Raw genomic sequence first — 15,371 nt, forward strand, 5'->3', positions numbered from 1 at the left:
ATTTATTACAGATCATGCTGTCTCACTTCTGGGTATTATGAGCCAACAGTTCCAAGGTGGGAATACTCTTTTATATTCCTCAGGTGATCCTGCCTGATACACAGTCAAGTTTGGAAACCAGCAATATTCAGGATATAAAAGTGTATAAGACAGTGACAAAAGTGGCCTCTAAGAGTGCTGATGTATTTCATATCATACTTATCCCAGCTTTAAAAAAAGAAAACTGACAAAACTACCTTCCTTTTTATGTCTTTGCCTCTTCAGAAAATACGTGATTTTCCCTCTTTCTAGTTCACAAAAGATAAAACATTTAAAGATGCCCCATGATCTTTCCAAACTACAGATAGGATCATATTGTCCCAAGCCTGCCTTCCACAGAACACTCTTTAGGCCACCTTTCCATACTGTGAACATAACTGTGTCAACTGTCCCCAATTCCACCACCAGTATCATCCAGCATGGTGCTGCCTATCACTATCTCCTCCAGCCCCCGAGGGCTCATTTCCATTCCCGTCCTGCAATATTCCCCCCAGCCAGCAGGCCTCTGCAGCTTCTGTTCCCCCAGTCTAGACCCTTTGGCCTCCCTCCAGCCCATGCTCTTGCTCATCTGTCCACCCAGAAAATATCTGTACTTGCTTCAGATCTCAGTGCAATAGTTACTTTCATAATTGAACTATCCTAAGGTTGACTATAGTCAAAGTCCCTTTACAATTTCTCCTTCCCAGCATTTACCAGAATTTTCATTTTACATTTTCTGTCATTATTAGTTTGTGACTGCATGCTCCAAGAAGACAGGCTCTTCTGTCACTAAAACGTAGTCCTGTCTGCTCAGTAGATATTCACCCCAAATGGGAATATAGAGCCATTGATCCATATGTAAGGATTTCTTTGTAAAGCAAATTACCTTTTGGAATAGATAAATGCAGATTATAGTATCTTATTTTTAAAAATTTCATTGAAAATTACAAAATTCCAAAACTACATTGAAAACAGTTTGGAAAAGTGGAACAATAAATTTAACATTGAAATTCAAAGTCATTGATATTTCTTTTGAATTGTGAAATGGGTATAAAATGGCTGTGTAAGAGGCATGCTTTTCTAAGTACAGCACTGGCCACATTAAGCGCTGAATTATTTACTAAATGAATGAGAATTGGGATGCCTGGGTGGCTCAACCAGTTAAGCATCTGCCTTCAGCTCAGGTCAGGATTTTGGGATCTGATCAAGCCCTGATTTGGGCTCCGTGATCAGTGGGGAGCCTGCTTCTCCCTCTGACCCTTGCCCTGCTCATGCTTTCTCTCAAATAAATAAATAAATAAGAATTACTAAATCAGAGGTCTCTAAGATAAAGTATCTTATTTCAGAGGTTTCTGAAAGAATATAATAAAACTTCTAATTAAACATATTTTAAAATTCCATTTGTTTTATATACAGATACACATAATGTATAAATGATGTATATAAAACACTATATATGTAAATAACACAATAAATATATATAGTAAATGTAAATAAACTATATATAAAATATATATCATATATAAACGTATAAAGAGGAGAGAGAAAGGAGTGGTTGATTTTTTTATTGATGGATATATTCAAAAATCTAGAGACCTCTGATTTAGATTTTTCTAAGTTTCTCTAGATAATAATCTTACACTTTATAAGGTGTTTAGTAAGTAACTCCTCATACATTCACCCTGTTGATTCCCTTTCAGAATAACTAATAAAAATGTAACAAGAGAAAACACTCCCAACAAAACTGGAAACCATGGAAAAATAAAAGTCCTTCTGCCAGTAACTTGGAGGAAATTTCTATTAGGAGTGCTCTGGACAAGATCAGATCCAAGGCAGGCCAGCTGAATCTTTCTATGTGAGAGAATAGCTTGTTTGGCCTAGAAGAAGAAATTCCAGTAAAATTCAACAAGTCTTTTATTAAAAGTCAGGGAACTCCTGGGTGGCTCAGTGATGAGCATCTGCCTTTGGCTCAGGGCATGATTCTGGAGTCCAGGGATCCAGTCCCACATCGTGCTCCCCCCGAGGAGCCTGCTTCTCCCTCTGCCTGTGTCTCTGCCTCTCTCCCTGTGTTTCTCATGAATGAATACATAAATTCTTTTAAAAAGAAAAAAAGGAGGCAGTCAGATGGTACATGTGGATAACCAGTGATTCCAAAAAATCACACCAAGTGCTAAAGCCCACACCATGCTGGGAGCATGCAGCAGCATGGAATTATGCAATGAAATCACACTATGCACACATGCATGCATGCACAACCCCAACTCCTGTTCCACAACAAACACAGAAAGCAATCTCTCAATACACAGAGGCAAAAAAATCCCCCATTGTGATGCTTCAGCACTGGTTTCGGCTTTATTAATCTACAAGCAAAACCTGAATAAATTTAAATGTTCCTTTTCCTTCTTGCTTTGTTAATTCCTAAATCATGTGGACAAAACCAACTTAATCTTCAGCAGATCTTATTTCAAATCCCATTTGTACAAGCGTAATTCTTACTATGAATGACCAAGGATAACAGGATATGAAATAAGATATCACAGTCCAAAAGACAGTGCTTGCACTGAGGCATCATTACAAACATCTTCCAATGAAATAGTTGCAGCAGTGAACAGGAGGAAAGATATCTTTTGAAATTTTCCTTCAAAGGATTCATATTTCATTGCATTTATGGAAGTACAGATTATAGTTGCAAAGAAAAAATAATATCTACCAGAAAAGAAAAGGAAAATAGTTACAATGAGGGCAGTCAACAGGATTTTAAATACTCCAAAAACAAAGCCAGGAAATGGAAGGCAGGAATATAAAATTTTCCCATATTTCAGAGGAAAAGAATAAACAGATGATAAGAGAAATAAGACTAAAGGCATATAGGCTGCCCTACGAAATTAACAGAACTGAAAAGAATTATAAGGAAAAGCGAACAAATGAGAAAAAAATAAGCAAAGACATGATTAGGAGTTTAGGGAAATTCATCTTAGTCTACAAATCAAAGAAGTACATGAAACACCAGAAAACAGATTTAAGAAACAAAACACTAACACTTAGAACCCGGTAAAATTCATGGATTTCAAAGACCAAAAGAAAAAAAAAAAAAAAAAGAAATCTACCAACATCTAGGTAATAGAGTGAGAAGATTATCCAAAGAATTTGTGGTAAAGAAATTACGAACCAAGAGTTTTTGTTTCTTGTTTTTTAATAGGCTCTACACCCAGCACAGAGTCAAATGTAGGGCTTGAACTCATGAACCTGAGCTGAGGTCAAGAGTCGGATGCTTAACTGACTGAGCCATCCAGGCACAACTGAACCAAGAGTTTTATACTTAATAGTATACATGTAAAAATGGAAATTATAGTTGAGATGCTACGATAATTTATATCCTATACCATGGTGAGCTATGAGAGCCCACCAGGCAGAAATTTAAACCAAGTAGGAAGGAATGAAAATTTGTACACATTTAGGGTATAAAAGGACTGGATTGTCAAAGATTAGGAAAAATTTAACAGGAGTTTGTCTTATTTTCCTTTAAAGAGACAAGATTCTTGTAAGTCCTCATGCCACCCACTTAAATATTTTACCTTTGGCCTCAGGTCTTAAGAGTTCTGTGACCTGTAGTAGAGAGGATGTGGTGGGTTGTGTCTAACTCCATAAGGAGGATAAGAAGAGGCTGTTCAGTTGCTCTGACAATGGAGCAAGAGAAAATTGCTATTATATTGAGAACTGCCTAACTTTGGGCAGAGTCCTGAGGAGGACATGAGAAAGTCAGGTTCAAGTCATTTTGAAACCTACCCAAGAGTACCCCCGAGGAATAATGGTACCCCCAAAAGAATCTATAGAGTAGACCGCCTAGATCCCAGGGGCCAAAGGTAAGAAGAATCAGATGAAAAATCCACCATCTGTCTTGGGAAGTTGATACAAACATCTGAACTAGGATCTCCCAAGAATCCAAGAAGGAGCCTTAAGACACAGATTTAAACATCTGCCAGGCTCAAAACTATCTTACAGCAGAGTCAGCCAAGGACAAAATGTCTACTCATCCTCCTTTCTCTTCCTTCTCTCACCTTTTACAGTGGTAGGGCCAGAAACTATCATAAGAAGGTGAGGAGAAAAAGAATAGCAAGGTAGATAAAGATAAAGTGGATCATATACTCTCTATCCCGATGTAAGCTAGAGCTGGCTTCCCCTACACCAGGAGTATAGTTTGAAATTCGATTATTACTTAGAGTGAGAAATTTTCAATTACAAAATTGGGACCATGTTTGGTGACTGGCCATAAGACATGTTGTTCTGTTGTTCTCTGAGAATAGTGTAAGCCATGATACTTGTCTAAGATTTCTTCCAGGGGAAAGGGAAGATCCTTCTCTATTGAAAATTAAAAGGGACAACTGATGACAAAATTTTCAAAGTTGTTTAAGATTATCTTCCCCTGGGGATCCCTGAGTGGCTCAGTGGTTTAGCACCTGCCTTCGGCCCAGGGCGTGGTCCTGGAGTTCCGGGATCGAGTCCCACATTGGGCTCCCTGCATGGAGCCTGCTTCTCCTTCTGCCTGTGTCTCTGTCTCTCTCTCTCTCTGTGTTTCTTATGAATAAATAAAATCTTTAAAAAAACAAAGCAAAAAGATTATCTCCCCTGAGTTCCACTTGTGCAGTTTCTGTTATCCCCAAATTGTCAAAGTGTGCAAAGGCAACAGAAGAGATTCTCAGACAAGATTCAGTAAGTCCACCAATACATTCTCTTCCTGTAAAATTTATTCAAAATACTCTAACTGCCTGGGAGGTTAACCAGATTTAAAATCCAAAGTAAAAAAATAGTGGCATATAAGGTCCCATGCTGAGTAACAAGAAAAATGCAAATCTAAAAAAACATAAACATTCTTAAAAATCACAGAATTTAGGTTAAGTTTTCATTTGCAATAGATTTTTATTACTCGACTTTTTAAAAATTCAATTTCATTTTAAAAAATCAAATGCATATGATTTTGTCAACTTAGCAGCAATAAAGTTCAAATATATTTTTAAAAACTGCAGTCTTCCTTTATTTTCAAAATTTGATGGCCTAAATATAAAAACATATTCCTTACGCAAACATCAGATATGGTACCGGCAGAGAAGAAATTGATATGTTACAACTATGGACTTTTAAAACTAGATTTCAATTCAAATTTCTCAGTATCTTCATCTGTAATATGTGAATAATGGTATCTATCTTCCCAAATTTCGGCACCTAGCACTTTACACTGGGAAGAAATTCTGGAGCTGGTATTACTAACAGACTGAAGAAGTGATTGATAAACATAAATCTCAAGCCTTCTTGAGAGCAGTTTCTGTTCAATATCATTACACTTACCCATATGAGCTGAGATCGCCAAAGCCCAAATCAGCACCCTGGGCAGCTCAAGTCTGTTATCAAAGACAGAGTCAAGACATGGCTTCAGACCCAATGGTACCACAGACAAGAGTGTTCTGGGACTAGATGCAATGTCAGCGGACTGCCTATGTGCTCCCTCAAGAAAAGCTCCAATAACCTCGTAACATACAGTGCAGACACTACAATTAGCAGGAACAATTATATAGGTGAGAATTATTGGTTAAAACAAATGGCGTTCAAACCCCAGCTCCTGAGAACACTCAGTCAAGCCAGCCAGCCCTCCTTCAAAAAGGCTTACAAAAATATGTATTAAGAAAGAACTTGAGCCTATTAACAAAGTCAGAATATCAAAGGCAACATTTGACACCTTTCCTTACTTATGAAATTGTTTAATAATTTCTCTAAAAATTTTATTTATTTATTTATTTATTTATTTATTTATTATTTATTTATTTATTATTTGTTTGTTTATTTATGGGGGAGAGGGGGAAGAGAGTGTGCACGCTAGTGGGCAGAGGGAGGGCAGAAGGAGACTCCACACCCAGCATGGAAGGAGTCCGATGTGGAGCTAGATCTCATGACCCTGAGGTCATGACCTGAGATGAAATCAAGATTCAGACATTGAATCCACTGAGCCTCAATACTTTTTTTATTCTATCATAATTCCATACTGCTTTTAGCAAGGCTCTATATACATCATTCTAAAATGAATGAGCATATGATTTCATCTGATGGTCCATCTGGTCAACTTTTTAAAATATAATAGAATCCCTTGATCAAATACTTCTTATATGAAATACCAGTGGAATAAAATGGAATCATTCATTCTATTCCCTCCCCTCCAATGTCTACAATGAAAACCAAAACCCAGAAGCATGAGGGGCCTGGGTGGCTCAATGGTGGAGTGTGCGCCTTTGGCTCAGGTCGTAGCTCAGCGGTTTAGCGCCGCCTTTGGCCCAGGGCATGATCCTGGAGTCCCAGGATCAAGTCCTGCATCAGTCTTCCCACAGGGAGCCTGCTTCACCCTCTGCCTGTGTCTCTGCCTCTCTCTCTGTGTCTTTCATGAATAAATAAATAAAATCTTAAAAAAAAAAGAAGAAGAAGGAAAGAAAAGAAAACCCAGGGGTCAACAGAGCACAATTTGTAAAACAGGAATCTTGTAACAAAGTAAGTTTAATATTATAAAACAGTACTTCCTCAAAATAGCAAGAAATAGTTTCTTCATCTTCTCAAGGCTTGGACAGCTACAAAATAAAAACAAAGTATAGCTCTGAACAGCTGCTGACAAAACAAAATCAGAAAAAACAAAGACTGTGGTTGTGAAAATGCAACTAGTGTGAAGAACTTTACCGCTAGTATCTGAAAAGTCCACAAGATGGTGATATTTCACAAAACTTAACAAATGGCCAGATGGGAGAGCCTGAGGTACTTCTAACTTTGAAGTAAAAATATATGGCTAAAGATTAAAACTCAGAACACTGATAACAGTGAAGACAAGTGATTTTATTGACAGCAAGAAAACACTTCAGAAGAAGAGGGGGCTTCTCCTTTCCAGTCAATGATTTCCTTTATTACTGACCTTACCTAAGTAATATCCTATGTGAGGTTCAACTTACATAAGAATGAAATTAATGACAAGTTTGGAGAGAAGCTACGGAGAGACTCTTTCAAATGTGCAATTATTCCAGGCCTTCAGTAAAGATTTGCTTTGTTAATTAAACTGTATATGTGCCAAGAATTACACCAGGTATTTTTATTAAATTACTCATTTGGTCTTCCTGAAAATTATAAAGGGAAGTTTCCTTCTCCCAATTTTGTAGGTGAAAAAAGTTCACTAAATAGTTATCATAGGATCCAGCAATTCTATTCCTAAGTATATACCCAAGATAAATGAAAACATACATCCACACAAAAACTTGCACATAAATGTTCATGGCAACGTTATCCTTAACAACCAAAGAGTAGAAACAACCCAAATGTCCACTGACCGATGAATGGGTAAATAAAATGTGGTATATCCATAAAGTGAAATATTTTCAGCTATAAAAAGAAATGAAGAATTTCACATGGTACAACATGGATGAACCTTGAAAACATGCTTGGAGAAATAAACCAATTACAAAAGACCACATATTGTATAAGTCCAATTACAAGAAATGTACAGAGTAGACTATAGAGACAGAAAAAAGATTGGTGTCTGTCTGTGCTGGGAGGATGAAAGAATTAGGGACAGACTGATACTGGGTATGGGGTTTCCTTTTAAGGTAATGAAGATTTTTTAAAATTGACTGTAAAAATGGATTCACAATTGTGAATATACTAAAAGTTATCCATTAAGTGGGTGAATTATAGGTTATATGAATTATATCTCAATAAAGGTGATTTTTAAAAGGTTTTCTAATGGATTAAAATACATATCTTAGGGGAAAAAGAGTACATTGACTATGTTTTCAATTTTTAATTCAGTATTGGAAATGGATTTAAAGTCTGTATCTATGCACTCTCTTTCCACTCCTTTTCTTCAAATTTAAAAAAAAAAAACAGTAGTTAATTTTCATGGTATGACAAATGAAGATGCAGTGCTTAAAACTCATTCCCAGGTTATAACCAACTTAAGTGACAAGTGCAACATGATCTTCAAAGTAGGTTTCCTAAGGTGAACAGGTGTACTTAGCTTTATAGACCTAAGCCCAGAAAGACTCAGGAAATTGTAGAAGCAAGGGCAGAGATAAGGACACCTCTTTTTTTAATTGTGGTAGAAAACATGTAACAAGAAATTTAGCATCTTAACCATTTTTACATGTGAAGTTCAATATGCTGTATTTATTCACTGTCATACAACAGATCTCTGGAATGTTTTCTACCTGACTAAACTAAAACTCTGTACCTATTAAACAACAGCTCCCGTGTCCCCTCCACTCAGATTCTCGCAATCATCACTCTTTCTATTTCTAGGAGTTTGACTACTCTAGGTACCTCATGTAAATGGAAACATTTTGTGACTGACTTCACTTAGAATAATGTCCTTAAGGTTCAACCATGTTGTAGGGTGTGACAAAATTTCCTTCTTTATAAGAGTAAATAATACTCCATTGTCTGTATACACCACAGTTTATCCATTCATCCATCGATGAACAGTCGGTTTACTTTCTTGTCTCCGCTATTATGAGTAATGCCACTAATAAGCAAGGAATCTTATGTGAACATTCTACTTTCTTACAATAAGATTCCAAGGAAACAACAGAGACTTATCTAAACATAAACAAATACATATTAAGATAAATCAGTATCCTTCGAAGTATCTTCCAAGAATATTAATACATGTTTGAGGGAGGAAAGAACCCATGGTTACAAAAGTTAAGGAGAATCTAAAGTAAAAAAGCTGAATTTTCTCTATTGCAGAATTTCTCACTGTCTTAGATTTTTCAACATGTATTATGAATCCCTAAAAGACCTTATCACATGCAGTTTTTCCTAAACTTATCTGACCAGGAAGCCCCTGAGATAGGGTCTCTCAGACTTGTGCTTTAAGGTGTAGGTAGCGTAGCCAAGTTTACATGGAACACTGAGCTGAAGTTGTATTCTTTTGTACCCTGCAAAACTTTTTCTTTCTTTTTTCTTTCTTTTTTTTTCTTTCTTTTGAACAGGCATTTGCTCAAAATATACTAAAGTTACTAAATAGCAATAATGGACTTCATCTGATTAAGAGCGACTAGATCTGTTTCTTTAATTCCTGTATATTCTTAGAGCTAAAAGGAGCCCTGGACACAGCCAACAATAGTGTTATTCTGCTGATAATAAAAAAAAAAAAAATGCACACACCCCAAATTTCAGATTCAAATACACTAAAGATTAAGATATCTGGTCTTTACTTTTAGAGTGTCTGCAACTAAAGTAGAAGTATATCAACGTAACAAATTCATTATAAGCAGAAATCAGATATATCAGAAATTATTCTATTATTTAGAATTGAGATCAGTGAAGCTTGTATCCAATGCTCTTCCACAAAATAACAAAACGGGTAATTGTAATGATAGCCTCAAATCACCAAAAAGCTTAAATTAGTATGGAGCCAACTGTAGTTCTCAAAACTAGAAGAATGCATTTCTCAACCATGAAAATTAACAAAGCTCTTATTAAATGTGTTACTTACTGCTATAATTTGGTCTCCAATTTGGATTCTTCCATCATGTTCAACAGCACTGCTCTTTGTAATGCTCTTTACAAAGATTCCTGAAGGTTCTAAGATTAGAAATAGGGTTTTGGATTTTTTTGTTACTATTTGCAAAAGCACACTCAGAAACTATCCATCCTTCATTCTCCAAATATAAAGTCCTAAATTTGAATAAAAATAAATCAACAAGCCACAGGAACAAAACCAATAGGAACTAAGGCTAAAACATAAGACAATGATTTTGTCTATCAAATACAATATCAGAGTTTCCCCTATTGAATTACCCAAGGAAGTTTCTGATCAGTCTATCCAACAATCTGAAAATACATAACACTGTTTCAATATTTCAGAAGACAAAGATATTAGAAGCATTTTTCAAGTTAAAAAAAAGTATATAAAGCTACCTAATTTTTTATCTCCAATGTAACCAGCAATGGTAATTCCTAATCCTTGGACATTTTTAGTGAGTTCTACATCAAAAGTCTCACTTTCTTCACTTTTCTGAGTAGAAGCATCAACCTAAAATAAAATCGATATATAAACAGAACAATAAACATGTAAGCAAGCAAGGCAAATTCAAAAGGCAATAACCTATATTTAGGAAAAATATGGTATCATTAGGTGGCAAAGAACTTTGCTGGAGAACTGCAGTAGAGACTAGTCTTTCAATCTTGACAACAGGGACTGAGCATTACGTTGTCACTCAAAGGTAATATGAAGAGTAATGCTGAATACCCCCTTTTCAGAGAAATGCATGATTATCTGTGCATATAAAATTTTATGAAACAGTCTTTTATTAATAAATTATATTTTCAAAGATGGCTTAGCTTCATTTCTACAATTGAAAGAACTCATGTTTTGAATTCAGGTCAACAAGTTCAAATCTACCTTTGCCACTGAATTTTTCTAAGCATTGCTCTGCTCAACTGTCTATCAGGAAAGACGAATCCAGTTAACATTTATTGAGCAGTTTCTATGTAATAGACACTTGACATGTCTTAATTAATTTACTCCTTAGAACAAGCTTATGAGGTAGGTACAATTACTATCAATTTTTCTCTGGAGAAACTGAGGAACATAAACCTTCCCAAGGACAAACAGTAAGCACCCTACAGATTTCCGAGATTAAGTTGGTTGCAGAACCCCTGCTCTTAAAAGGCTTTGGAGTGGGTAAAATCCCTAGTAGAACACAGGAGTGACAGTGTCCACCAACTTGCTATTACTACCATCTTAAGTGAATAGATGATTCTAACACCATGAATAGGAGTTAACCTATCATACAGATATTTTATTAAAACACTGACGATGACTTTGAAAACCAGTGAAATGCAACAAAGAGCTATTTAAAATTGTTACTGTATTTGTTTTGTAAACTCAGAATTTAACATAAAAGACTCTTTATAAAGAAAACATGCCTTATGCATTGATCTTTATTCCTGAAATGATAGCTAAAAGCTAGAAGTTACATGTTCTGTAACATGTAACACTGTTATTAATTATACATTGGGCTGAAGGAAAAAGTTCTCTGTATTAGTGGACCAGGGTAGGAAGTCATCAGTAAGCTACTGGCATTATGTACTTGTGTACTACCAGCAGACTCCCCAGGAAATCCTACAAAGACCATGAAAGAGTGGAAGGTTCAAATGGACATACAGGTTGGGGCTAGCAGGTTGGTTGTGTGTGTGTGTGTGTGTGTGTGGCTTTTTTTTTTTTTTTAATTTTCTTTAAGCAAACCCTGACTGCATCTCACTGATAGTCCATCTAAGTGAGATGTAATTTTATAGTAAAGTTTGATTTATTTTTTTCATTGCATATAATTATCTGTGCAAACTTAGCAAAAGTTTAAAGTTTAGATAATTACAAGAAAATGACAGGATGAAATCTGCTTCAATTGAAACAAATGTGTTTTCTATTTTTAATAAGACTTATGCGAGTGCTATTTTAGAGGGTGGCAATTTGACTATCGAATGGTTTTAAAAGGGGCACAAGCTTCAGAAATGATGATATGCACAGAATAGATATTTTTCTAAGCTTTCAATTATATCAAGTGGTTTTCGGTATTGCATTCATTTATATATTGCTGAATAAAATGTTTTGTTTACCACAAAAGAATGTGATTTAAATACTTTCATACACAAGCTTTCTTTCTTTACTTTTTTTTCCTCTGCAAAAAATAGCAACTAACTCAATCCTAAAAACAACAGAATCATGGAAATTTCAAGTGTTCTAATAAAGTTTTTAAAGGGCTTGTGGAGGAGGTTAGGCTATTAAAAAAGAATCTGTAGCAACTAATTAGAAAAAACTAACAGAAAAATATAGATGTTTTTAGATGTATGAGAAAGGAATGTAGGCCTTCCATTTGCTATAATGCTTATGCAGAAATTGGATGCAATCCTTTTCTTAATTTTTTAAGAGATTACCGGATAAAATTATTTTGTTGGTACCCCCAGCTGCCCTCCCCCCTCAAAAAGAAGACACTAAAAAGGAAAGTTATTGAAGGAGAATGACTGGAACTCACAGCCCACCTAATGGAGAGCCTTCTAGTTAAGACAAAAATAAAATTAAACATTTCAGTTATTAGTAGCAAACAATTCTTTAAAATGTTATCATCTTTCAAAAAATTATCTTCATAAACATGAGATTTAGAGAAAAATGTAGAACACTAATCTAGAATTTAAAAAAAAAACGATTTTTCATGTTATGCTTGACTCTTAATATTATTAGTGTTGAAACACATCTACCCTTGAATTTTCATTTGTTAGCACTAACATGTGAATATCATTAAGTCTAGTTTCTAAACATGACTATCATCTAAATGTTATTGTCTAAGACTTTCCTAGTCACTATTTACCTACTTACCTGCATTTCTGGTATAGAAGATGGGGATGAGGAAAGGGTGATGCCCAAAGAATTGGGTGCTGCTGGTTCTTCTATGGCACCTCTTGCGATCATCAGTTTAACTCTATTTCCACACTGCCTGAGCACCTGTGCTACTTGCTCACTGCTCATTCCTGCTAGATCCGTGTCACCTATCTTTAGAATGTGGTCTCCACTGCATAATCGCCCATGCTGAATAAAGAGATCAGTTAATCAAGCCATTAATATTTTAATTTCATCAGAGAAAAACTAAGTGAAGGAAAGAGAATAATCTAAAAACAGCAGTAATGTGAATTACCAGTCAGGGAACATTAAAAATGTGGTTGTTATTTTAACTATCTTTTGAAGAGTATCTTAACATGATTCAATGTGATACAAGTAACTGAAATTCACAAACATTCCTAATTTGATAGTTGATAAGAGCTTTTCAATTTGATTTCTCCCCATTACATACAGGAAAATATTAAGCCTTTTAGAAATTTTTTGAGGAACAGGAATAAAAGAAAATGCCACTAAGCAAAGATGAAGCATAAATCACTATGCAAATACACGACTCAAAAAATACAGTACAGACCACAAGAAAGCAGTGAATACATTTATATCTTGCGTTTTCAATTAAAAATATCACTAAAAATAATTTGCAGATCAAATAGATGAAAATTTAGATGCATAAAGGGAATGAAAATCAGCCTTATTATCCTCCATACCTAGAGCTTTCAGCAATGACAGAAATGTTCTGCATCATCCAATATGGCATGTGGTTACGGAGCACCTGAAATATGTCTAGTCCAACTAAAGAACTGAATTTGTTATTTTTTTTAATTTTCTCTATTTATTTTAGAGAGAGAGCTCAAGCAGGGTAAGGGGGTAGGCAGAGGGACAGGAAGAGAGATTCCTAAGTAGACTCCATGCTGAGCACAGAGCCCAATGTGGGACTCGATCTCACAATCCATGAGATCATGACCTAGGCTGAAGCCAAGAGTCCAACATGACCAAGTGCGCCATCCAGGCACCTCAGGGATTCATTTTATTTAATTTCATTTTTTTATTTTTTTTTATTTTTATTTATTTATGATAGTCACACAGAGAGAGAGAGAGGCAGAGACACATGAGGAGGGAGAAGCAGGCTCCATGCACCGGGAGCCCGACGTGGGATTCGATCCCGGGTCTCCAGGATCGTACCCTGGGCCAAAGGCAGGCGCTAAACCGCTGCGCCACCCAGGGATCCCCATTTTATTTCATTTTAATTATTTTAAATTTGAATTCTAGAAGTAGCAGGTAGCTACAAGTAGCGATAGTACTACACAATGCAGTTCTATACTGAAGATAAAGCTTAATTTATTGAAAGTCAGTCAACTAGGGGAATTTCATTAAATACTGGTAGATGCAGGCTAACTTTTAAAAGGAAGAAAATATGCTTATTATTGTGCTACTGTCAATACCTCTACTGATAAAGCTGCCATTAAACAGGCCTTTCATTTATGAATATGAGAAATATTTGATGAACTGACTTCCTAGTTTAAGTTCAAACACGCAAAAACAAACAACTTTATAAACAAACATAACCAAAGTAAAAGTTACTTAACATTAGAACATCTCAAATTAAAATATGAATCATAACTAATAACTTTACAATTTTTCTCACATATATTCCAACAATGTCACGTAACATAAATGGCAACACTTTAATGAACTATTCCCAGTGCTAAAAATAAGCTATACTTCATTTTCAAAGATGACACAAATGACCTATCACCAAAGCGACGGTTGAATCCTGTTTTTTCTCACAATAATAAAGTACTCTCCATTCCATAATACACTGTGGCTATAAAACAGCTAAGTTTATAAATATGATTTATGATTAAAAAATAAAGGGTAGCTGCCTCTACGATGACCAAAACCATTACCTGGGCTTTAGTGTGTGGCTCTACAAGACTCTTAAGATCACTGTCTAAAACTGTGACTCAAGGGGCTCCTGGGTGGCTCAGTTGGCCAAGCACCGAACTTGATTTTGGCTAAGGCAGTAATCCCAGAGATGTGGGATCAAGCTCTGCATTAGGCTCTATACTCAGCAGGGAGTCTGCTTGAGATTCTTTCCTCTCCCTGCTTCTCTGCCTGGCACATACATATTCTCTTCTCTCTCTCTCTCTCTCTAATAAATAAGTTAAAATAAATAAATAAATAAACAAACAAACTGTAACTTAAATTAAGATCAATGTCCTTTTCAAAGATCCTTCTCCCAGGGCTAAGAAAATACTTTAGGAAAAGCCCAGCAAAACATAAGCTTCCAACCTAGCTTCTTTGACATTACATAAGGCCAAAGTTTCTTCTTTCTAACAGATAATATAGAAGATGAAGGCATATAATTTAATAAAACACCATAAAAGATCTGTTGGAGTAGCTTACCTGGTCAGCCACTCCTCCAGGCAAAATGGTTTTTACTATCACGCCAGTTGCTTTTCCTCCAACGATGCCAAATCCCAGTCCAGATCCATCATTCACCAGTTCAATAGTCTCCACATGCTGCCAGTGAATCTGAAAACAAAACTCCTATATGAGTTTGAAAAAATTTGGGAAAACTGAAACTTTACTATAGTTGAGATTTCTGTGAATATTATCTTGTGATTTGTATTAAATAATGGAGGTCATTGAAAAAAAAATAATGGAGGTCAGACATAATAATAAGCCTTAACAATGTCCCTTTTATTTAGTATACTTTACTTTCAGCAGATTGTTACTGCTATTGATAAAATCATTCTTGAAATTATCAATACATCATTATAGTGACTATATTTAACCAGTTGAAGATAGGCACTGATTTTCAAGATCCTTCGTAGAACTTCTAAAAAAAAAAAAAAAAAAAAAAAAAAACAAGGAGAAATCGAAATCATCACCTGTTAAGATTATCTTCTATAAAATCTTGCCTCAGAGGATTTCA

General features: G+C 35.5%; 1 protein-coding gene across 15 annotated transcripts in view; it reads right to left on the reverse strand.

Moving 5' to 3' along the window:
* The window catches only part of MPDZ (multiple PDZ domain crumbs cell polarity complex component), a 165,842-nt gene that overhangs the window by 95,790 nt on the left and 54,681 nt on the right, over window positions 1-15,371 (reverse strand). For all 15 annotated transcript variants that reach the window (XM_077911975.1, XM_077911974.1, XM_077911972.1 and 12 more), the window contains exons 7-10: window positions 14,840-14,968; window positions 12,416-12,625; window positions 9,961-10,075; window positions 9,536-9,624 (exon numbers count right to left, since the gene is read on the reverse strand). In XM_077911975.1, coding sequence (XP_077768101.1) covers window positions 9,536-9,624; window positions 9,961-10,075; window positions 12,416-12,625; window positions 14,840-14,968 — 543 coding nt within the window. The remainder of the gene's footprint in view (window positions 1-9,535; window positions 9,625-9,960; window positions 10,076-12,415; window positions 12,626-14,839; window positions 14,969-15,371) is intronic.

This window comes from Canis aureus, chromosome 10 (assembly GCF_053574225.1).
Source record: "Canis aureus isolate CA01 chromosome 10, VMU_Caureus_v.1.0, whole genome shotgun sequence".
Classification (NCBI taxonomy): domain Eukaryota; kingdom Metazoa; phylum Chordata; class Mammalia; order Carnivora; family Canidae; genus Canis; species Canis aureus.